The following is a 26373-nucleotide window of genomic DNA, read 5'->3' on the forward strand; positions in this document are numbered from 1 at the left end:
AGGGAAAATGGGGCAAATTTCATGGGGCAAAATTTCTGTTATTTTAGAGATATCGCTTGAAACATTACAAAAGATTAGCCCATGGGATGCAGTTAACATGATCATACTTGTTGCCTATCCATGGAACACGTATTCTTCTGGGGCCTTATCACTTCTTTGACATTGGAAACAGTCTCCAAAATATCCTGAAGCAGCAGTGTTGGGGAAATAATTCTTTCCATGATTTCTCTTGCTCTGTTTCTTCTCTCTGCCACACTCATTAACAAAAATCTGAAACCACTCTGGCAGAGTCCATCATCATTCAATCTCTGTCCTTTATTTTTTTGACCACTTAGCAATATGCCACTAAAGAAAATGGTGGCTGGAAATTATATTGTTGCATTGGCATTTATCTTCATTGTGCTAGAAGACATTTTCTGATGGTGACTTAGGGAGCCAATACCTGTGTGTGTGTGTGTGTGTGTGTGTGTGTGTGTGTGTGTTTCAAATAATGTGTTTTTGAAAAGTAATGCTAAACGCTGATTGAAATGAGGTGTTGCTAGTGGCACAAAGCTTTCCTGTACAGCTTTGATCATTCATCTCCATCCAGACGTGCAGCAGGCCTGCTCTTCCTGTCCTGGGTTTCTGCAAAGCAGAGTTTCAGAGTACTTGTTACCAAAATGCACAAGTAAGTTTGATCATTCGGTTTGTTTATTCCTTCTGAGCTTGCATGAGCTGTGAACTCTCATGGCTGATTTACTGTCCTGAAAACCCATTCTTTATCCTAAATGCATTATACACATGAAGAGGAATTGAATCTTGAATTCCTTTTCAAGGAATAATATACATAAACTAATACTTTCTTTAAAATGCCAACTCACCCATTCTAAAATCTTACTAAGGATATATGTCATTAACTAATTGCCTCAGAATTTGAAGTTGGTATTGATACCTAATATCTTGATATTCTTTATTAAGTCTGAACTTAGATGAATATTCCTTATGAGAATGATCTCAAACTTCAGCTCATGTGAGAATCATGTGGGACACGTGTTGGAGATATATATGGGAGTAGCTCTGCTCCACAAGAACTGAATCACATCCAGGAGGTCAGGCCCACTGATTTCAACAAATTGCTGCTAAAATTTGGGAATTCCTCCTTTAAAAGTTCAAAGGTTATTTCTTCCTTTTGCAGTATTGGGTCTTTGCTTTGAAGCTAGGCTGTTTTTCCTTTTACTTCTTCCTTCTTTCTTTCTTTCCCTCCTCAAACAGAATTGTTTCAACAAGGGCATAAATGAAAACAATTATGTTACCTCAAATAACTCAAATACCTTTAGTTACCTCAAATAACTAAATCCACTTCTGATATGTTAATCTTATTGAGGGATATCTTGGATTTAATACTCCTTGCCATTTAGGTGCTCAATAAGTAATTTTTTTTTTTTTTTTTTTTTTAAATTTTTATTTATTTATGATAGTCACACAGAGAGAGAGAGGCAGAGAAACAGGCAGAGGGAGAAACAGGCTCCATGCACTGGGAGCCCGATGTGGGACTCGATCCCGGGTCTCCAGGATCGCGCCCTGGGCCAAAGGCAGGCGCCAAACCGCTGCGCCACCCAGGGATCCCTCAATAAGTAATTTTTGATTGACTAATTATCAATACTTCAATTGATATATATTATTGAAGTATATCTTATGTGGAAAAAAAACCATTAAAGGAAGAAAATAATAAACAAACTTCACATAATTGTGCAGTAGGCTCCTGCTTATCTCTTTAAATTCTCCAATATCCAGGCCAACCTGCTTTCCTAATCAGTACATTTAGAAACAGGACTAGAAGGCTCTAATTAGCATATATAGTATCCATGCAAGAGGGTGGATAATGTTCACATTTATAGTAACTAATAACAGTAATTAGAACATAGGAGAGCCTTGGGTGGCTCAGTCGGTTAAGCGTCTGTCTTCAGCTCAGGTCATGATCCCAGGGTCCTAGGATCAGATCCCGGGATCCTGGGATCAGGCCCCGAGTGGGGCTCCCTGCCCAGCAGGGCATCTGCTTCTCCCTCTCCTTTTCCCTCTCCTCTCTCCCCTGCCCCTGTGTTCTCTCTCTCAAATAAATAAAATCTTGAGAACATAGGTCAGTGCCCATGACCCTTAGAACTTTTAAAGCAGGGCTTCCCACACTTGAGCATGCATCAGAATGACTCTGAGTGAGGGCGGAGTAAACCAGAGCTTCTGATTCTGTTGGTTGGGGGTGGGACTGAGGAATTTGAATTTCTAGCCAGTTCATGAGTGATGGACACCGATGCCAATGGTCTGTGGCCCACGCCATGAGAACTCTGCTATACAGAGGAAGGAAACTGAAAATAGAGCAGCAAGTGACTCAGCAAGTGCCTTGAAGAGCATTAATGCTAGTGGGTTTCAAAGTTTCTTTTTTTCTTTCTTTCTTTTTTTTTTTTTAGTTGTGGAAGTTCATTTGTCAGCATCCCTTCAATGAGCTCCCTGAAACTTTGATTTAAAAAATTAATAAACGTGCTAAAGGGCTATCTTAAGAAGGTTAAATCTTTTTTTGTTTATGAAATATACTATTTTCTATTTAGGCCCCCCGAACATAGACACCCCTGGTCCCTCCTTAACTTCCCGCCCCTCCACACACACTCTTACTACTCTTAACAGTGCTCTTACTACATTTGGAGCTCTGGAGCACAGTCTGGGGAACGATAGGTAAGAAATGAGGCCCAGAGAGGGAGCAACATGCCTAAGTCACATAGCAATTGCTAGAAAGATGCAAATGGGTCCTTATGTTAAGTCACTGTCTCTCCTAGTGCTGGTAGTGTCAGATTATATCTTCCTCCTCTATACCTTATAATTTTATTTCAAATTCCTACTCTTCACACTTAGACTAAATATTTATTTCATGACTATGCAGTTAATCAAGTCTCAAATGAGTGAAGGAGCACTTCTTTTTAAAGAAGTATCATTTTTACCAAAAAAAAAAAAATATTGAAGACAGAAAAATTCCTTTTAAAATGATACTTGGTTAGTATTCCTTTGAGAACCCCCTTTTCCTTTTAACCTTTTATGCAGATTACCTTAATTCCCACATTCATTGACCCCATATGTGTACAGAAATATTCTCTCTCGCCCTCTCCCTTGGCTTTCCAACTCATTTTAGGAATGTTCTTTTAGGCTATAGGAAAGCATTTTGTGACTAATGGCAGTAAGTAAAGCCTCCATTAAGTTCATTTTATTTCTGTGGAAGCATGGAGGATCCCATGGAAAGCATCCTTTCTCCTTCCCACCCTGTAAGTAAAGTTCTTGTCCTCATGTGAGAAATGTAAGGAGGGGGCATGGTACCATCCAAGAAGTTAACTTAGCATTGCTACTTGGAAGTGCCCCATAGCCTAGATTGTACCCACATCTAATTTGATTGAGTGCACCAGGTATGACTTCTACGTCTAGAGTACCTAGAAAATGTTATTAAGTCTATCCAGCAGCAAGCTGAAATATTGTAAGTATGAATACATGTGCTTGTATAATAGAAAAGTAGAAGGTGATTTCGTGTATTAACCATGCAGGAAAATCTAAACTAGTTTCAAATATAACAACTCACTTACCTGGAATATTATAGGAACCTTAGGAACATTATACTTAAATCATGATTACTTTTAAACCTAGGAGAGAGTCTCTACCCCAAAGAGCAATATTGGGAGAAGTTCAAGGATAAAGGTCAGAAATACAGGGTTCTAGGCACAAATCCAACACCTATTAGCCCCAACCACACTGAGTCTCAAATTTCTTATCATTAAAATGGAAATAGCAGGCCTTGTCTTCCTACTTCAGAGAGTTTTAGTGGAAATCAAGTGATATAATGCACACATACACACTTTGAATTCTACAGCTCCATGTAAATGGGTTGTTATTAAGTCCTTGGCCTTTGCTAAGATAATTATTTCTTCTTACTTACCAAAAATTCACTTTTTTCTTTCCTCCTTTGCCACTCATATTCCTTAACAAAACCTTCAGACCCGAAGTTTAGAATCTGTTTCTCTAGAGCCTGTAGTTGGAGGCAATCTCCAGAGCAGCAGAAGTGGTCAGATAGAAAGATAGATAGATAGAGAAATAGATAGAGTAAGAGATAGAGAGATAGATATAGATAGATAGATAGATAGATAGATAGATAGATAGATAGATAGATAGATAGATAAAAATACAGTTATCTATTGCGTTGTATATTAATAAGTAGCTTGAAATCTTAGAACCCCTTCAAGGTCACTTGGTGCAATAAACTTTTTTAATCTGAGAAGTCCTTGATTCAAATAAAATCCAATGTAGAAACTCAATGTGTAAAACAGATGAGAGCAGAGGGACTCCAGCTGACGTGGGTCATGGAACCTGTGGAAGTTACAGGTGCTCTGTGAAAGTCCATTGCACCCAGGACACACTTGAATACTGTTCTTGTTGCTCACAGAGATGAGGGGTGTGTAGGCACAGTCCTGTGTTGATGTTGATAACGCAGAGCCACCAGGCAATGTTGTTTTAAATTTGCTGATCATTAAGGCAAGGGAATAGGCAGTGTGATTTAGAAAGATTTCCATTAAAATGTTCAAATATAAAAAGTATTGTCTTTTGAAGAATGTAGTTCTCATTCTTCTAATAAAAGCAACCTGAAATGCATTACTTTTGATAATGATAGATAAAAATGGCTATAGCATTGGTGTGAAATGAAAAAAACCCCAGGAATTGAAAGTGAGAAAGGGAGGTCTACAAAATAGGCTATAACTTTATAATGCTAATGTAGAAGGAATTGGGCTGAAAGTGGAGTTAATCTATAATTTAGAAATGGAGTACTCTGAGATGGAAAGACATGTTGAATTCCTTCATGAAATGATTGTAAGTGAAGAAAACATGCTTGACAATACGAAAGAAACAGCAGGTTTTTATAGGACTGCTTGGTTCTGAATCCAAATTGAAAAAAAATTAACATTTTAGCTACTTTGATTTGTTGTGTGTGCTGTTTAGCTCAAAGAGATCATGTAGCCATTTCTGGGAGGCTTCCTAATTTTCAAAAATTGTGACTTCATTCCCTGGCTTGAACATTGTGATTTAGAATTGAGCATAATAAAAATTATTAAGGAGAATGTTCAAGTACTAGAATGAGAAGTAATTTCAGAAACATACCTGCCAATATAAATCACATGTGTAATTTTAAAAATTTGTGATGCAAGTTTCAGCATAAGTGAGACACCTCACATGGGTGTATTGATTTCATTTTCTGTTCTACAGTACCTTGTCTAGTGGGCTGAAACTCCATTGTCTCCTAAGATAGCAATAAAGAAGTTTTTTAATTGTCTGAACAGAACTCGTTACTAATCTCACAACTAAAACCCACTAGTAAAACCAACTTATAACATGAAAAGGATTTTTTAAAAAACCATTACTAATTACAAACTAAATATAACAGTGCAGATGATATAAATGCCTTTGGTATTTATAATATTTATTTTTCACATATTTGACACTGGCATATTTGACCATAGGCAAATATTCTCTGATATTCTTGAAGTATCTACATAATATGATTTTAAGAGTTGGAAAACTAGACTTTGCTTTGAGTCTTCACCTCTTCTACACCTTAAATTTATGAGATGATAATTTCACATTTATAAATGGTTTTATAATTTAAATAATAATCTGTAAATTATTTTTATCTTTTTAAAATTGTAACTACCTGCTTTTTTATTTTTAAAATTTTTTCACAGGAGAAAGGGTAATGCCAAATGAGGCATTTAGTTTAAAATTCAGTAGGCTAACTCTGTTTTCCTTTACCAAAAGTTTCAGACCCAAAGTTTACGTCTATCAGACGTACACAGAAAATCGCAGCTTTGGAGAGGAATAGTCAGCATCACATTGATTGAGGGACGAGACCTCAAGGCAATGGATTCAAATGGGTTGAGTGACCCCTACGTGAAGTTCCGGCTTGGGCACCAGAAGTACAAGAGCAAGGTAACCACATCTCTTTTGTGTTCCTCTCAGTATTTGGAAGGCAGTGGTTGGTTGGTTAATAGACATGCTTTGGAGAAGAAAACACTAGATGCTTTTTTAAATGCTTAACAGAACTTCTTTTGAACATCATGTCAGCAAAGCAGACCAATAACTGAACTATTGCATTTCTTACTTAATGTGCTCTGTGACCTTGCATAAACTACTTCCTGTCTCAATTTCTTTATCTATAACACAATAGTTGAAAGTATCTCTTTAAAAAAAAAAAAAAGCTGGAACAAACCTATGTTGATGCCTGCACATAAAGTGCTCAAGAGTGTTGGTTACTATTATTATTACAGTTAGTATTGGTATCAGTTCTGCAAATAGCATTATTTAACCTCCCGTAAAAATCTTTATACGTAACTCTAAAACATTTTCTTCCAACAGACTTGCACCAATGCAGATTGCAAGATTTTTCTCTCTTATTTATTTAGAAAACAAAGGGCCAAATTCCTGCTGACCATACTAGCAGTGTGTCATGGGGCAGGTTACTCCATGCCCCAATTTCCCCATCTGTAAATATGAGAATTAAAATAATAACTACTGGGGGGATCCCTGGGTGGCTCAGTGGTTTCGCACCTGCCTTTGGCCTAGGGCGCGATCCTGGAGTCCCAAGATCGGGTCCCGCGTCGGGCTCCGGCATGGAGCCTGCTTCTCCCTCTCCTCTGCCTGTGTCTCTGCCTCTCTCTCTCTCTCTGTCTATCATAAATAAATAAAAATAAATAAATTTAAAAAAATAATAACTACTGAAAATAATAAAGTTATTGAGAAGATTGAATAAATACATGTCATCCACATCGAGGGCTTGTTTTGCACTGCCTTGTCCATAATAAATACTCAATAAATGGTAGTAGCTGAAAGAGTGGCAGCAGTAATAATAAGTATATTGTGTAATAACAATTATATTAGAAATAATAATATATTAAATAATCCTATTAGTATAATTATTGATAGAAGTAATGATAGTAAAGGTCATAGTGGTCATAGCTATATTGGGGGTACAATATATTGGGTTATCGAAATATAACCTTTATGGGGCACGTGTCTGGCTCAGTCAGAAGAGCACACAGCTCTCAATCTTGAGGTGGTGAGTTTGAGCCCCACACTGGGTGTAGAGGTTACTTAAATAAATAAATAAAAACTTAAAAAAAAAAAAAAAAAAAACAAGTACAACCTCTTTAATGGCCAGCTTTGCTGTATGGTAGTCATCACTTGGAACAAGTCATCACATCTGTCTTGTATTAAAAATCACATTCTACTTTGATGGGGATATCTCACTTTGACATTATCATTTTCAAGAACTTTTGATAAATTGCCTACCTGTGTTCCTTCTTGCACTGGAAGTTTTCATCAGTAACCAGGTAGTTAGAAACATCACAGAGCTGATTCGTTAGTAGGCAGTGAGAACTGCTTGCAGGCTGATTGGCTACCTTATTGAGTGCCCACATGGAGAGGGAAGGCATCACTTCTGACCTGAAGGAAATCATGTAGGGAAGATAATCCTAAAAAAGGAAACTGAAAAATTAGACTCTTAATGGCCAAATAAGTAAGACAGACCATTCTCCCAAAATACCATAGAAGTGTATCTGAGCCCAATAATGAGAGATTTGAATTATCATAGGATCCATCTACTGCCATCTTTTTTTCTTCTATGCACTTAATAACATATTTTAAAGAAACTACTGATTCCAAAAATAGGTACCTATGACCACTTCTATCTTGTCCTTTATCAATTAACATCATTTCCCTGTTCTGGTAGGCTTAAAACATTACTTATTTTTATAGTTCTGCTCTTTAGGTGTGAAATATGAAACCCAGCTATGGACACGTGTCTCTCTTTGCTCTTTGTTTCCATGATATATTGCTGATTAATTTCAGATTATGAACTTTAAAAATTGTGATTCATTTGTATTACCTTTGCACATAACATACTTCATTGCTTTCAAAGTCTTTACATCTGAAGATCTCGGTCTCTTATACATTCAGAAGAGAAAAGGCCACTGTCTGACCTCTTGCTAAAAAGAAAGACTAGGGAAACAAATATGAATGTTGTTTAACCCACTGGTGAACGAAATTTCAAAGCACATCAGTATGAGTCACTTTATTCATTGATATCTTATCTGGATTATGTGCGGTTACAAAATTGTACTTCTGATATCTATCTTGTATTTGCAATGTAGAGATTATACACACACATTCGTATTAATTCACAAACATTTTTGACATATTGTTTTAGGGAAAGAGACCCGAAACTCTAATCAAAGACCTGAGTCACAGTCTAGATACTGTAACATCAGTGACATAAATTCTAGGTCTCATTTTCTCCAGATATAAAATGGGGATGAAACATCAATGCTATAATTCTAATATAAATGTTTGCCTGACCAACCCAAAGTTACTTGCTCTTTCCTCCTACTCCCATAGATCTTTATTGTGTAGTTTTTATTCATGTATTCGGCTCAGAATTCTCATGTGTGTGGGGAATAAAGGGGGAAAAAACCCTGGAAATCCACATCTTCCATTATTATGAAATGACAGACTGCAAGTTATGTCTTTGTGCATTAACTGGTTATGTAAAATAAATGCTAGTATCAAAGTGAGCTATTTCACTTATAGACTATTTGCCTTTTCTGTATAATTCATATGTCTCATCTCTTATTCAAGATGATGAAGGGGTGCCCTTTGGTTTTCAGGACATATCCTTGAGGGTTCCTTCAGATGATAGGCATTAAAGATGCTAGAGATTTAATGACTCATTTCCATCATTTCTGGAAGCTTTTGTTCAAATCTCACACATGCTTTTCTAGGTAGTACCTTACTTTTTATTTAAGGCCCCAATTTAAAAATTTTTAAATAGCTGATATTAATGAGACAATAATTACTTTTTGGTTTTCCAGATTATGCCAAAAACTTTGAATCCTCAGTGGAGGGAACAATTTGATTTTCATCTCTATGAAGAAAGAGGCGGAATCATTGATATCACTGCTTGGGACAAAGACGCTGGGAAAAGGGATGATTTTATCGGCAGGTTTGTATGATCTGGTATTTTTGGTTCACTCTAGAGAGGGTGAATGTTGTTAAAGGGATCTGGTTATTGTCATTGATCTTTACCCTTTTGAAGGAAGGGATCTGACCATGGTAAAGCAACGCTTGGGTAAAGTGAAAAAGATTTGAAGACTGACCAGTAGGTGGCAGTTTTGACCAGTTGATGGACAGGCTATATGATTTGATATCTCAAAATTTTCTCTCCAGATGTCAGAACATTGTATGTGCAAGTTATGGGAATTGAGAAAGAGGAATCTCATTTGATGCAAGATACTTAAACAAGTAAACAAAGGGCATAGACCTTGTCTGTAAAGGGAGCTGAGATAGTATTACTTTTCACGAAGTATATTGTGAGACCATAAAATGCATTGTTTCCTATAACTCCCTACAAGGTAGAGAATCTTTATAATCTCTTAGGAGTTCATAAATCTGTAGAGTTCTCAAGTTTTAGTGATGGAAACATGTAAGTGAGGCAGATCCATGTCAGTCTAAGAATACAGGGAAGAAAGGAGTATTTTGAGGCCTAATGACATCTCTCCACAAAGACAAGGTTATTTTGAGTGGCTGCTTGAATTATATGAATTATTTTCTTGCTTTGAAATCTATTTCTATGTTTTGATATGTATGTGCCTTTGTAATAAAACACAATGAACCCCTCCAATACCAAATTAAAGCATGGTGTACAGAATAATTTGTTAGTTTAGAATAGTCTTAACTTCACTGTAGTTCACATGAATTCCAGTTCCCTAAACAACCAACCTGAAGAAATGCATACATACTAATAATAATCAAGGGGATTTCATGCTAGAAAAGCAAGAACAGGAATCCATCCCAACATGTTTATCTCCTTGTTTTTGTTGTTGTTGTTATTCTGATATACATATATTTTAAACAATAGTTTTCTTTATAGGATCATGAAGGGAGAGGTTAAAGATTAGCTTCTTTTAACCCATGATGTTTTTTACTTATAAGACAAAATGGAAAAAAAAAAACTATTGTAACCTAAAACTGTGTTATATTTCAGCCCGTTTAAAAGGACAGGCCTTCTTTACATATTTTTTCCCTCTAGAAAAACACTATTTTCAGAGTTTCCTTCAAGTTCCATCTTGTTCTCCTGGGGATACATCATCAGTTTAAGTAGCTTAAGTATACATCTGTTAATACACTAAATACATTTCATTATGATTGTATGTCTATGTTTCTGTCTCCCTCAACATGCTATGAGCTCATTCAAGTAGGTGCTGTCGAGATGTTCCTTGAATAATTAATTCGTTTTCATAATTTATAGCAACATTAGCCATATTTGGTAACCATAAGAGAATCAGAAGGACTGTCAGGTGTAACTTGCTACCTCGGTCTCCTTACTTTACATTCATTCTTTCTTATATTAGTAAGATAAGGAAATAATTGCTACAATGTGCTGCCTTCCTGTACTTCTGGGTCCATATCACATGAAGTACATCTTCTCCCTTTTCCTATTGTTTTCCCATAATAACAGATGTCCTTTTATGTATTTTTTCTTTGAAAATAATTTCCGAATTTGGAAATTATGACAGTTTCTCTGACCATCTGGTACTGATCTTTCCCTTTTCTTCACCTGATAATATTATGAATTTTTCAAGGGCATGGCTAATTATATTATGGAAATGGTTGACAGAGAGGTGGACCTGTTTATCCCATCTCACCTTATTTCTCTGGGTTTATCCATAGTTCAGCAAGTTTTGAGAGAGCAGTAACAGCTGGCTGATCTGAAGAAAATAGGGGTTGTTCTAGACAACTGAGGGAGCTAAGGAAGTCTACAAAATTTGAGAGAGAAGAAAACCATTTTTGGAACTTTGTAGTTGGTGAGCATGTGGAGGTGCTAGGCAAGTGGCGTGCCTGAGTGGGAATGGAAGCTTTGTGCCCTTTCCCCATACCTTGCCTGGGTATCTCTTCCATCTGGCTGTTCCCGAATTATCTCCCTTTATAATAAACTAGTAATGTGGTTGGATGTGTATTCTCCCTTTTTATTTTTTCTAGATGTTGGAGGTGTTACTGCCTACGTATAGTTTCTGGGCTTTGCCTGGATTGTTAGACAAGTTGTTTATATTCATGGTTATTACACAGGAGAACCCAGCAAGCAGAATCAAGGAGCCCTGGGCCCTATCACCTGTGTTATCCTGATGGGTACAACTTTATGCTCTGCTTTCCAGTATCTTGGTTGTATTAAAACTGACTTGAGTGATGAGTTCAAATGCTACCACTAAAGAGTTAATAGGGGTTTTTTAAACTCCTTTATTTTGAATGACTGACTTTTATTTCAAGTTACATTTTTCTCTAAATATAATAAAAACTTACCTGGCATCAGCCTCACTTTTTGAAAAATCCTTTTTTGGTCATATGCCCAAACATAATGGCTTATAAAAGCAATTTGAGCCAAAAAAACCTTAAGATACACAAGAGTACAGGTGTAGATAAGATGACTCCTAGGACAGCTTTGGACTATCAGTTAAAGCCCCTTTATATAATAAAGGGAGTTACTATAAAATTTTGAAGTAATAACAAATGTTCAGTAAAACCTTTTTGTACACTAACTGCTAATTTAACCAAGATGTCTGTTGCAGAACAAGGAAATGACTATGGTAAATAATTTCAAATCTATTCAGTGTCCAGATATCACTAGAAATGCTAGATTCCTAACTTTGTGCCTATTAAATTGTACTTTAAACACATCCTACCACTGAAAAGCAAGGTATTATTGCATCTAAGTGGTAGGCAGAGTAAAGTGTTTCTGTGAAGATTGGGTGGTAATGGTGGAAATAATGTAGATTGTAATAGAATTCCTTGGTTCCTAGAGCAGCGTAGATGGGAATTGACTTCAATTCCATTAAGTGAGAGTTCTAGGAGTAAAGTAGCAAGAGTAAGCTCATTGTGGTCCTCTGCCTTGTTTTGCAAGCTATCATTGCACCATTGCATGTCCTATTAACTTTTTATTATTTGTTTAGAGATATTTGTTACATGTAACTAATGTAAATTTAAGGTGTACAGCAGTTGATTCGATACATTTATATATGCTGATATGATTGTCATTGAAGCTCTAGTAAGCACTTCTATCACATCCCATAATTCTTTTTTGTGATGAGAATAATTAAGATCTGTCTTTATTAATTTAAAAATTAGAAACTATTCTGGGAGTTGGCCAGTGGTTGGTGAGTAAATTTAAAGTTGGCCATGAAGGATAATACTGTCCCTTCAATAGCTAATTACTTTTTTTAAGGATACTATCTAAATTCAATCCTAAATATGAGAATGCTTGTATGGATTGGATTATCTACATAGACTAGCCTGTTGTGTTAGAGTTTTGTTATTGTCCCACTTTATTTTCCAGTTTGGGCTCCATATAATGATTTTTGAAAATGTATTTTGTAAAAATATGCTCAATAACAGGGTTTTTTTTTTTTTCATTATAAAGACAAGGCTAAAAAAAAAGACAAGGCTGTGAAGGAAAAGGCCACTTGCAAATTTGGAGTGTTGATATCAAGTGAAAAATATTTAATACTGAACACTACCCGCTGCCATTCTCATTTGAACCCACGCAGTCAGGCTTATGCCCCCAGCAATCCACCAGAACTGTTCTTGTCAAGGTCACCTGTGACCACCAAGTTGTTAAATACAACAGCCAATTTTCAATCTTCATCTTACCTGACTCAGCAGCAGTACTGGGCTTGGCTGATTGCTTCCTTACCTTAAAACACGTTTGTCACTTGGCTTCAAGAACACCAGATCTTTGTTTTTCTTTTACCTCATCACCTCTTTCTTCATGGTCTCATTCACAGACTTTTCCTCATCTCCCTCCTGTTTTAGCTCTGGAGAGCCTCAGGGCCCACTCCTTGGGCATCTTCTCCATCTACACCTGCTCCTGTACTGTCTCCATCTACTTTTCTACTTTCCATACTGTCTGAGATTGATAATGACAAACAGCTCCACTTCCTAACCCTTCTCTGAGCTCCAGATTCCGGGCCATCTGCCTGCTAGATATCTCCACTAGAATGTCGATAGACTTCTCCAGTTTAGCAGGTCCAAAGCCAAATTTCTGACCCTCTATATCCCCAAATCTGCTCTTCCTTTCAAATTCTCCCTTATTTGTTGATAATGCCAAAAAACCATGGAGTCCCATTTGCTTCCTTTCTTTCTCAGACTCTTATCAAATCCATTAGCAACCTACCAATTTTTCCTTCAAAATATACTCAGAATCCACTCCAGTCAGTATCTTGATCTTTATAATTCCGATTGAAGCCAGCATCAGCTCTCATGTGGACAATAGCCATAGCCTCCTGTTCTTCTTTGTACATAACACAAAATAATTTAACTCCTCTGCTCAAAACCCTTCAGTTTTTTCCCATCTTACTCTGGGCAAAACCTGGGTAAATCCTTAGAGTGGCCTATAGTGCCTCATGTGATCTATCCCTGTTAGCACTCTGCCTTGACCTTCTGCTGCTCTGTCCCTCCCTCCCTCTGCCTCTGTTCCAGCCTCTTTGCTCTTCCTCAGGCACACCAGACACCCCCCTACCTCATGACCTTCCCCTCCATCTGTAACGCTCTCTCTTAGGTATCCACCTGGCCTGCTTCTTTACTTTCTTTAGGTCTGTGTTCAAATGTCACATCAGGGTGGGGAGCATCCATACAGACCCTATTTTAAATCCAAATCCCCTTTCTTTGACATTCCCTTTCCCCTATCCTGCTCTGCTTTTCTCCATAGAAGTAATCACCATTTGACATGTATGCATTTCACTTACTTATTTTATCATTTGTTTCCCACCACTGGAATGTAATCTTCATGAGGGCAGAGATTTTTGAGTGTTTTGTTTTTGTTCACTGTCCCACCCCAATGCTTAGAAAACTATATGGCATATGAGAGGTGTTTAGTAAATATTTGCCAGATTTTAACTTAAAGACCTGAAGTTTGATTTAATCCTGGAAATTGTGGCTCTTCCTTCTCTTAGTTGACCCTTGATTGATGTGAGCTTGAACTGCACACATCCTTTATACACAGGTTTTTTTCAGTAAATACAGTACTGGAAATGTATTTTCTCTTATGATTTCCTTAATGACATTTTCCTTTCTCTAGCCTTCTTTACTGTAAGAATGTAATATATATATTACATACAAAATATGTGTTAATCATCTATTCATGTGATCAGTATGGCTTCTGGTCAACAGTAGGCTAACAGTAGTTAAATTTGGGGGGAGTCAAAAACTATACACAGAAGTTCATTTGTGCAGAGGGTTGGTTCCCCCCTCTATATTGTTCAAGGGTGCACTGTAAATATATAATTTGACAATAGGTGTTAATGCAAAGGCAATTAGAACAACACGACTTAGTGGCAGGTACAAAATGTCAGTGTATTTCTATATAACTCATAAAGGGAGAATTAATGAGTTAGAGTGTGAAAGTATCTGAGTAATACTTTAAAAAATACTCAATTATTGCATTTTCTTTAAAAAGCCTATACATTTACCAAGATACTTATAACTTCACCATTATAATAGCCATGGAGTTAATGCCCTCTGGTAAATTTTACACAAAAATAATTTTCCCATGAGTAGAAAGAAATAATGATATGGGGATACCTGAGTGGCTCAGTGGTTGAGTGTCTGCCTTTCAGTTATGACCCTGGGGTCCTGGGATCAAGTCCCACATCAGGCTCCCAGTAGGGAGCCTGCTACTCCCTCTGCCTATGTATCTGCCTCTGTCTCTCATGAATAAGTAAAAAAAAAAAAAAGGAAAAAAACCCGCAATAATATCAATGTCCTACGATGAATAAGGCACTATTATATTAGCTCAATATGAGGGGATAACAAGAGTGGGTCATATTATGTCAGCTTTGCAGATGCAAAAGTGAGGAGGAAGGAGATTTAGAGGTTGCTCAGCTAGAATGAATCTGAGGGTGATTGAGTGAGATTCAAATCCAGAACTCCAGACTCTAAAGTCCACATGCCTTTTACTTTGGTCTTGTATTCAAAATGCTCTGAAGCCATTAAGTGCCCAATAAAATGCCAAAGAATCAGTAAACCGACTTAGGTGGTACACACAATAGTGCAAGTTTGAGCAACAAATTTTACCTGTCGCTGAACTATAAACTATCAAGTGAAGGTGAAATAATGTTAATCTGCATGTAATTATTTAACTTTCTGATCACCTGCATTTTGGCAGGCAAGACGGACTGCCACCTTTACGATAATCAGCTAATAAATCCTCATGATTGTTACACTTTTATGCAGAGCAGTAATCTGAACAAATTGGCTGCTGACAGCTGCGGTAAATTGCCAAGAATGAGTGCTGTCAGAGAACAAGTTGTTTTTATGAACGTGCAGAATGAGTAAATCCTGTGTCAAGCAATTTTATTCAGTTGGAGTTATTTGCAATCCAATATAGCAAGATTTATAACATTATTTATTAGTGTGCAAAATGCTTGTTTATCTTTAAAGTGGCATTGATTTGGGGTACATATATTTTAGGTTGGTGAATTGCTACCGACTTTATTTGTTGTCTTGTTATGAGGGCTGAGGCATTGGTTCTGCCCATGACAACAAAGTGCTACAGATGTAAGCGTCGCTGGAGAGCTCTATTTCAACAAAATTTTTGTTAGTGATGTTTGATTAGAAAAACTTATTCCAAATGGGCAAGTTCTGGATAAAGAACAAATGCTTCCAAATTCTACAACCATAAAAATAAATCTGCGACTCTGTGTGTAATGCCGCTGGAAAGAGAATGTGGGATGTGTACATGTAGTTTGGCAAATGGGGAAAACAACCTTTGACTTTGGATAGTAACCAAATTAATGTTCTCTGAAGGTTGAAGATCATTGCATTGAACACTCTGCAGTCCTGATTTGCAACATTTCTTATTTGTGATACCAATTCTCCAATGACTCTTACTTCCTGCATAGAATGGAAACAATCCTCCTGCATTAGGAATTTGAAAGCACGAAGACAGCTAGTCAGAAAATTCTAAACTGAAGAGAGTTTTTTCATGAAATCATTATATTTCACCATTTTTCTTACTAAGGATTGAGTGAAATATTTCATTAGGGAGATAGACAATATTTAAGGAGAGAATGGAATGTGTCATTGATTCTCATCTTGGTTTTTCATAAAATCAACCCAAGCCAAATATATTAAGATTTCAATCTATTTTCTTTCATGGGTTGCTATTCCTTTTTTCTGAAGATTTCTTGCGACAGTTTATACTCAATGCAGTGTTGCTTATACAGTGGGCAGAGTTTCCAAAGAGTTTTCTTTTTTTTTTTTTTATCCAAAGAGTTTTCATGCACCACCGTGTACATATTAAATCATTTACCACTGACCTTCGAGTCAGTGAATAGGGAATCACACAAGTTTTACCAATGTAAAATATATTACGAAATCTCAAAAAGCTTCATAATTTTATTGTTAACTTTGGTCAAAAATATGTAAAATATGTTTTTTAAAATCCCGCCCCCCCCCCTCGACACCCAAGAAATTTTGTAGAGGCTTGTCTTCCTGTTCCAAAGGCTTTGTTTTTAAATGTCTTGCTAATCACGGTGGCTTCATAGTATCATTAGCTAATGCTTGAAAGCACAGCACACACTTGTAAGTTTATTGTTAAAGTAGATGTAAATTTCTATTGCAAATATTACTCCTTATAATTTGGGGTTGTTTTGGCTGCATTCTTGCTAAATCTGATTCTACTGTCATTGGTTCATAAATCAGAATGTAGCTGACGTGGAGCTCTGCATATTCTTGTTTATCATTCTGCTCACTTGTGCTTGTTCAATTAGCATTATCTTCAATCCACAGTTTCTTTACTGGGATCTTTTAAAGCCAATTGTCCATTTTGTGAGGATTAGTTCAGTTAAAACTAGATTATATAATCCGTAAATCCACTTAACAAGGCATATATGAACTGCAATTCAGTGAAAGCAAGTCAGCAAGTAAGGGGGCTACTGTCAACCCCTCTGTGTTATGCAGCTCCAACTCTTTTCTTAAATACTTGCTGGCCATGAGTGACATATCTGATGCATGGGCCACCTGTGTAAATGCACACCTTCGATATTTATAAAGCTTGATTCCTGTCCTTTTTATAAATTACAAAAAAATCGAAATAGTCCTAACATTTGCCTCCTGCACCCCAGCCAGGGTGCTAAGCACAAGACTCTTTCATTGGGGAGAAATACCGTTGGTCACTGGTTCAGAAATGGCAGATGGAGCTAAGGGAGAATAAATGTGGTAAGAACACTGAAATTCTATTCTTTGAACTCCAATGTCACCAAGTAAATGTGACATGTTTCTTTCATGTGGCTAAATGAATGCATACAGTTTTTAGAAAGCACAAAGAAGTTAAAGCCTTTGTATGGAAGTCAGGAATGTTCCAGTTCTTGCCATCATTTAATTTCTCTGAGTCTCAGTTTCCCCATTTATGGATTGAGAGAAAGTAGCTCTGAAATCTTCAGTTTTGAATCTGTTTTGATTCTTCTATTGATTGATTGATTGATTGATTGATGAGTTGTGTTAAGCAGGGTAGTAAGCTTTTAAATTTTCCAGTATCAAACCAAGGCATATGTGACAATAAAATCACACATTATATTTAGATAGTACTTCCAGGCGGGATGGAGTGGCCAACGGCCTGCAGAGCAACATACCTAAGTTTTATTGTGACTACTGCGACACATACCTCACCCATGACTCTCCATCTGTGAGACAGACACACTGCAGTGGTCGGAAACACAGAGAGAATGTGAAAGACTACTATCAGAAATGGATGGAAGAGCAGGCTCAGAGCCTGATCGACAAAACAACCACTTCATTTCAACAAGGAAAGATACCTCATACTCCTCATACTCCATACTCCTTTGCAGGGGCAATGATCCCACCTCCCCCCAGTATCCCGGGTCCTCCTCACCCTGGTATGATGCTAGTCCCCCATATGTGGGGCCCTTCCATGATGCCAGTGATGCACCCTCCTCCTCCTGGGATGATGCCAGTGGGACCTGCTCCTGGAATGAGGCCACCTGTGGGAGGCCACATGCCAATGATGCTTGGGCCCCCAATGGTGAGACCTCCTACCCATCCCGTGATGGTGCCCACTCGGCCAGGAATGACTTGACCAGACAGATGAGGAGGGACAGGAACCTCTTTGTATTCATTTTATATTACTTGTTCTACTTCACCAGGAGATCATGGTGCTGTGACTCTGGGTGTTTTCTAACAGCATGACAAGGAAGACCTGCTTCCACTTCCTATCAAAGAGAGAATAGTTTTTTCAGTGGAGTAGTGGGACAAAAAAAAAAAAAAAAAAAAAAGGCAATTTTCATTTGTATTGTGGAATGTGAAAATAAAATTGTCAACTGTTTCAGTTAAAAAAAAAAGATAGTACTTCCAACTTTTCGTAGTACTTCCTCATCCACCCGTATGTTCTTACAACTCTATGTGAAGAGAAAATATTTTTAAAAATTTTATTTTATTTTTATTCATTCATTTTTTTAAACAAAGATAGATAGACACATCATCTCAGGCAGAGGGGTTGTCCAAACACAAACAGGTAAGCCCTAGCATGGATAGAGGGAGAATCGCAAGCTGTCTGGAATGGCTTCAGTAGTAAGTGTGAGTCAGCAAGTGACACACAGCTGGTAGTAGGTCATGAAGGGCACCATTGCCTTACTTAGGGGATTTCATAGGTAGTGGGAACCTAGGAGAGGAACATGGTCAGGTTTGTGCCTTAGACATCTGAAACTGAGGGGATTGAATTGTATCAGTCGTTTTTGCCTCAACCAGATTCCCTAAGAACAGAGCTTGAGGCAATGATTAAGTGCTCATACTTCATTGGGAGGTACAATAGCCAGCGCTGACAGTGAGAGAGAAAGAGCATAAAGCAGGGAAGAGTAGGAGGCAATGCAAAGCTGTTTCTGGGTGGTGGTGAGGGGGGAAGGTTTCCTGTATCTTAGAGGTATAGCTGGTTGCTGTGCACCCATTTGGCCGCTTGTGGAGAGGCAATATGGTGAATCATAATTTGAAGCACTTTGGGAGCAGGAAGAAGGTATGGGGAGTTATATTCCCATTTCCTATTCCACCCATTTAAGTTTACCCCAAAGAAGACAATTGCTGCATTGTTTCATCTGGTTTCTTTGACAGGTGATCAAGGAGCCAGATCCCACAACTTACAGTGTGGCTTTTCATCCAAGCATAGATGGTCTTAGAAGCCAGAAACTTGGAACGTGTTGCAGTCAGACCTAGATGCACAGTGGCAGCCAAGGAGAGCCCCCAGTTTATTTTGGCAAGTGAAAGTTGAGCCAGTCCTAGGTGAAAGCCCAAAGAAGACCCAAGCACAGTTAATCGGTCATGGTGGTAGGATGAAAAGCAGTCCCTTAGGAAGGCACAGCCAAAGCTGTGGCAAAGCAGGCAGCAGTGGATCCAAGAGGCTATGGCTCCAGGAGAATCGAAGGGGTTGGGACGCCTGGGCACCTTAGTCGTTGAGCATCTGCCTTTGGATCAGGGCATGATCCTGGGGTCCTGGGATCAAGTCCTGCATCGGGCTCCCCACAGGGAGCCTGCTTCTCCCTCTGCCTATGTCTCTGCCTCTGTGTGTGTCTCTCATGAATAAATAAATGAAAATCTTAAAAAGAAAAAGACTCTAGGGGGTGATAGATGTATCCAATAGATTTTCAAACCAACGTGGAACACCAATGTGAAACGATGTAAGAGGAGCTGTTCTTTGAACCAGAGATGAGAGCACACCCTATTTTTTACCCTTCTCCTCTCCATGGTGATTTTTGAGGTACCCCTTAATGTTCCTTGGAAGACAATTTATTTTTTAAAATATTTTATTATTTATTTGAGAGAGAGGGAAAAACAGACTCCCTGCTGAGCAGAGAGCCCAATGGGGGCTCGATCCCAGGACCCTAAGATCATGACCTGAGCTGAAGGCAGAGCTTAACCGGCAGAGCCACTCAGACACCCCATTCCTTTGAAGACAATTTAAAAATAGATTACATTATCTGCCTTCTAGAATCAACTTTAAGACTTTTTAGGGGGGGTAGTACATTTGAGGAATAATATTTCCTATAAAATGAATTTGTTCTCTTAGTTGTTTGGTTTGTGGAATTGCAAAGACAGGAAGATGTAAACAAGTATGAACATAAGTAGCGTTGTAACAAATTGTGAAATTTGGGGTTTCCAGGAATCTGTAAGTTCCTCTAGTTCATATCACAGATGAGGAAACTGGAATTCAAGAGGATAAGTTGAAAAAGGTCATACAGCTAATTAGTGACAGATGGGGGGCTGGACCCAAGGGAATCTGACTCCCAATCCTGAGCTCTTTTCCCTGTATACATATCTGTGTATATACTTTGGGAGTTCATGAATTTGCTTCAGGGCTTTTTAAATTTTGCATTTTCATTTTGATAATCATATGAAACTATTAATTGCTGCCTGTTCTGACCATCCAGATGACCACCAAGGACTTCTATATCCAAACTATAGAGAACCCTTTCTTTCTTTCTTTAGTACGTACAGGTGAGCTAAATACAGGTGAATCTGCCTGTTGGGTTGCTATACCAGACCACCACAGACTGGGTGGTTGTAAGCCACAGAATTTTTTTCTCACAATTCTAGAGGCTGGTAAGTCCAAGATCAAGATACCAGCAGAATCTGTTTCTGGTTTCCTGGTTCACCGACTATTGTGTTTTCTCTGTGTCCTTACGTGGCGAAGGGGTGAGGGATTGCTCTGGGGCCTCTTTTATGAGGGCACTAATCTCATTCATGAAGGTTCCACCCTCATGACCCGATTCCCTCTCAAAGACCCCACCTTCTAATGCCATCACATTGGCGAGTAGATTTCAACATAGGAATTTTGGAGACAAACATTCAAACCATGACGCTGACCTATAGCGATAAGTACTGGATTCATTTTGCAATAGACTGTTCTGCAGGAGTTCCATCTTTGTACATATTTATTCAACAGCAACAAAGGAGTAGCAAAGGCTTTTTTCCCACCAAATTCCAACAATAATTTTATTTAATACCCATTTAATGCAGATATCAGTCATGCTATAATGCTAACTTTATTCTCAAGTTAACAAGACAATTTTACTCAATTATCAGGTGACATTTCATTTAAAATGGCATCTGAGGATTACTCCTGAGCAGAGTTTTTGGAGGAATAGAAGAGCTGAATAAGCCAAACTACAAGAACTTGGGAGTCCTTAATACTCTGTTCTAATAACATTTATATAAATAGGCATTTTCTACATTGGAATTATTTAGTCAAAATTCTGAAACATTAAATATAGGACAAAATTAGAAACTATTTCTACAAGAATATCCAACACTGAAACTTTAGTTGCAGCTGAAGAGCATAATCCTCGCTATAAATTTACAATGTTAAGTTTTATTATTTTCGTAGTTTTTAAAATCCAATTTTTCTGAGTTTATCTTCTTCATTTTAAATTTTTTTAAAATTTTTATTTATTTATGATAGTCACACAGAGAGAGAGAGAGGCAGAGACATAGGCAGAGGGAGAAGCAGGCTCCATGCACCGGGAGCCCGATGTGGGATTCGATCCCGGGTCTCCAGGATCGCGCCCTGGGCCAAAGGCAGGCGCCAAACCCCTGCGCCACCCAGGGATCCCAGTTTATCTTCTTCTAAGAGCAATAACTTACATTCTTCTTCCATAGTTTATATATATTTTAAAAGTATAACATATTTCCATGCTTGAAAACTGAGATACTTTTTTCTGTCAGAAATAAGTCCAGATTTCATCCAGTTTAAGAACCACTGCAAACAGACACACTTTCGCCTGGTATACACGGTTACTTAGTGAAGACAACCCAGGAAAAAGCCTAGATCTTGGATTCCATCATTCAAGTTCTCAGTCCTAGCTCTGTAACAACAAACTATATCTCCATTGGTCATGTAACTCCTCTGGGCTTCAGTTTTCTTATTGCTAAATTAAGGAGATTGTGAGGATCACAAATACCTATGCCTATTTGAATCAGATACAGAATTAAGTGAAATAGGCCAGCTGTAAATAATAGATAGTTTTAGGGACAGTAATTAAGTCAGAGATCATTTACTCTGTTTTAAAATGTTTTTAATTGAAAATTTCTTTTTTAGCACTACAAGCGAAAACAGCACATCCATGGACCAGATATGATCTGAAAGTTGCCAATTTGCAATTCTTGGGCTAGATCATCTTTAGAGCACCTTTCCCAACACTAGAGCATCAAACACAGTGCCTCTAACGTAAATAAGTAGTAGGCCAGCATCCATATGACCCATGTAAAATGGCAATAGCCATAGAAAGAAACCTTCCAGAACACTTCAGTGTATTTTAAGAGTGATGCAGTGTCATATGGAAGAGTAAGGCAAGGACAGGACTGGGAAATGCAGGATCCAAATGAGTGAAAGACCTTTCTTGTTCCCAGCTTTATCCAGCCAAAAGTACTGTGTGAATTGTAACCCATGTTTGATTCCCTTGTATCGTACTCCCAGTCCAATCCAAAGATTCATTCGCATTCAACAAACTATAGGCGAGACACTCTGAGAGTTGCTGAAAAGATCTGCAGAAAATCACATTGACCTTTTTTCTTTTTATTAGAGAATGCATTTGATGGTTTGTTTATCACCATCGCATCTTTCTCCTCAATTTGTTCCAAGTACTATTGACAAGAACTTAATTCCAATTAAAATTAGAATATTAGGCAAGGATTAGGTATGTTTTTTTCAGCCTTGGGAGTTTAAAGAGACAGCGTGAAAGTATTTTGAAATGCATGTTGTATTCATAGCAACAATGAAATTATTTGATATATGTTTTCACTTTAGGAAGGTGTTTTCCAGACTTGGTGCTGATGCTGATTTCCTGCTCTTTCTCGGATAGTTAGCATTTACGTACACGGACTTTCTGTCCCTGACCAGGGCACTTCTTTTTCTTTTCCTTTCTTGCCCCTGTACTCCTCTTCCTCTCAGTTGTTTCTCGTCCCAGCTATCTCCCTTGTCATTTTGATTGGCACAAATAAAACCAAAATGTCAGGCTTTGGTTCAATTTCTAAATTTACTCATACTAAAGAGATGTTTGAACCTGACTATAAGCATTGAGGCCTATTCATAGATATTTCATTTAAAAGCAAAACAATAGACAGTGAAGTAAAGAACAAGAAAGAGCAAAAATTTAATCAGTCCCTGATATCTGACTCCCCTGTTTACGATAGGTTATCATATTTATTCTTATAATTGGCTATTTTCTGTCTTAAATGCCTTTCGTTCATGTCTGTCCCCTTTCTCTCAGTTTATTGGCTTTGTGATCACCTTAGTATCTTTCTCTTCCAAGTCAATTGACATTTTTGTGAAAAGACATTTCAAGGTGTTTAGCTCTGAGAGAATAGGTTATCAAGCATGGGCTGCCATGTAATGAAACCTCTGTTAGAAAAACGCTGCTACATAACCCTTGAGCTGTAATGTTTTGGGGGGATTTATTTTTATTTAGATTTATGCATGGTGTTCTGTGAATAAATTGGCATGATTTTAAACACGTTAAACTTATGACATCATCAAAGTACATGTTTTTTTCGTTGCTAAATAATATTTATGAATGAAGGAAGAACACCCATCGGTTTAAAACCTACACAAGAATTCAGATTCTTGGTGGTTTGCCTCTCCAGACAGCTCATGTTAATCTTTTTGTAGGCAAAGCCCCACTAAACTAGGCCATCCAGGGTTTGAAAGTCCCTATCGATTTATGAATATGGTAACAACGGGTAGGAATAGAATCAAATAAGCATGTTTTTTGTATCTTACAGAAATAAAAAGTAAAAATAATCAGCATCTGAATTTTGTGAAGAAAGTGTGCTGAAAGAAAGATGTATTATTCCAGTGGTTCAAATAGTATTTCTACTGATTTGATTTTTCACATAGCTCTCTGCACTTTCACTGTTTGATGTAACAAAACAAAACAAAACAAAAAAAAAAAGGAAGGAAAGAAGGAAGAAAGAAAGAAAAGAGAAAAGGAAAAGAAAAGCCATTTGCTAATTCAAAACATTTGTTTCTAGATGCCAGGTGGACCTGTCGGCCCTCAGTAGGGAACAGACACACAAGTTGGAGCTGCAGCTGGAAGAGGGTGAGGGACACCTGGTGCTGCTGGTCACCCTGACAGCTTCGGCCACAGTCAGCATCTCTGACCTCTCCGTCAACTCCCTGGAGGACCAGAAAGAACGGGAGGAAATCTTAAGGAGATATGTACGTATGTAACCCTCCTCCTTCAGGGTCATGTGTGACTAGTTGAGGTGATAAATAATTGACCTGGAGTGACAGAAGTACATCTGGAAGGCTGTGTGACAGACAAATCAGAAGAAACAGACAGCTGGCCAAATGCACGTGCCATGCCTATCTTTGCACAAGCCCTTGTGTTACCTGAGGTCTGCACACCTGCTCTTCTCTAGAATCTCTTCCAAACCAAATTCTGGATTCTGAGCCTCTCCACAGTGATTTTGTCATGCAGCACAACTCTCGTGCAAGGCAACTTCTCATAAAGGAAAGTCAAGTATACAGAACATTACCTCAAAATTAATTCATTGACCCTTTGTAATTGCAAATTAAGAGTTCTTTGTCTTTCCAAGTTTGAAATGGAATTAATGACACCTACATTAATTAGTAGCTTGGTAACGAGAGGATATTCACAGAAAGAATTTTTATTTCAACTGCTTAGAAGAGCCTCACTTCATTCCTTTATCTTATTTTAATTGAATGTGAAATATAATTAAAAGGAAGCCTCCTTACCTTTTGATCATTTGTGGAGTGATAGAGTGGAATAGGGAGTCACTATAGTAAGTACCTTTCTCAAATTTCACCAAAGCAAAATACAACCAAATCTACCTATTTCCCAGCATCCTCACACCGTACATTTTCCACCATGCAGTTTTCGTGAATCAACAGAGAGGGGAGCTCTTACTCCACCATTCTGTCTCAATGGAGCCTCGAAAAAGTGAATGCTTCGGTACCCATGAAGCTGGGAAAAAAGCTTTTCCACTTAAAATTACAAAGCTTGTATTGTACAATGCTGCCAGGTGTTTAGAAGGCTCCTCTAGACACTCAGCCATGAAACCAAGCTCTGACTAACAAAGAGGCGCTTAATTTTTTTTTTAGATTCTAAAATATTCCTATTTGCTGACTGACATCCTTCCAATAACTGAATTTAATAAAGATGTACCTTATCAGGCTGTGCAGATAACATGAAGTGCTGGTACTAATGCTCTACAATATTCTTCAAACAGATTAGCAGGATGTGCGCTTCAGCAAATTTATTCTGGCTATCTCCACTGAATCAGCTGTCTGCTAATGCTTGTACAACTCATCCACCAATGGTGTTATCATAAACAGTTTAATAGAGGTGACTTAGCAAGGCTAAATAGTATATATTTTTAAACCACCTAAGAGCCCAACGTATTGTTGGGCATCTTCTAATATGTAATTGCAATTATGAGAATGATTTCACATTTTGGTACCTACAAAAACATGTTCTCCTGTTGCCAGAAGTGAGCCTTGTGAATTGAAACCATTTTAAAGGAATTAATTGGTATATTAATATAAAAAGTCTAGGTATTATGATACTGTATTTTATGGATTAATATTTGATATTATCCCATATATTAGAATGATACTGCAGGCTAGGTAATTAGAAATAATCCAACTTTTATTGATTCTTTTTTTTTTCTTTTTGCCGGAGGAGCTTCCTTAAATCAGCCATTTCCATTCAGAATTTGAATATTTGTTTTCGCACCTTCTTTCAAATGTTAGTTATTGTTTGAATAAAATGTAAAATACTATGTGGATGCCTGGGCTAATTCTCCAATATATGCTGCTCAACATATTAAAAAGTGAACCATCTCTAAATATATCTTTTTTTTTAGCCCTGCGTTTCAAGCGTAGGCCTGTATGTCCCTCTAGAGACATAGTTGCTACAAATCTACTGTATATGCAGTATAGCACATGTGTTATAATTGCAATAGCAATACAAGTATGGTTTCAGTGCATTTCCTTTTTATTATACAGATTATGAGATGAATGAATGCCGTATCATGTCTGAAACAACACTTGTTTCAGAGAAACATATAGAGAAGGTTATTTGGAGAATTATTTATATGTTTTCCTGGGAGACCATGTGTATTTTTTTAAATTTTAGGTGAAACTTAAGAATTTAATTTGGCACTGGCCAGAGTGAGAAAGGTAAATGAATTGCCCCTGGAAAAGCTGTCTATTTCTGTCATTCGGTTGTTCATTGTGAAGCATTGAAGCCC

At 37.6% G+C, this 26373-nt stretch overlaps 1 protein-coding gene and 1 pseudogene across 1 annotated transcript in view; both read left to right on the plus strand.

Annotated features, from left to right (window-relative positions):
* The window catches only part of MCTP1 (multiple C2 and transmembrane domain containing 1), a 532324-nt gene that overhangs the window by 323857 nt on the left and 182094 nt on the right, over positions 1-26373 (plus strand). Inside the window, 4 exon segments of the mRNA XM_038532320.1 lie at positions 590-667; positions 5815-5985; positions 8922-9052; positions 24130-24316. Of these exon segments, the coding sequence (XP_038388248.1) occupies positions 590-667; positions 5815-5985; positions 8922-9052; positions 24130-24316 (567 nt within the window).
* LOC106558436 lies at positions 11660-18205 on the plus strand (annotated as a pseudogene).

The sequence above is a fragment of the Canis lupus genome, chromosome 3, assembly GCF_011100685.1.
Source record: "Canis lupus familiaris isolate Mischka breed German Shepherd chromosome 3, alternate assembly UU_Cfam_GSD_1.0, whole genome shotgun sequence".
In the NCBI taxonomy this organism is placed as follows: Eukaryota; Metazoa; Chordata; class Mammalia; order Carnivora; family Canidae; genus Canis; species Canis lupus.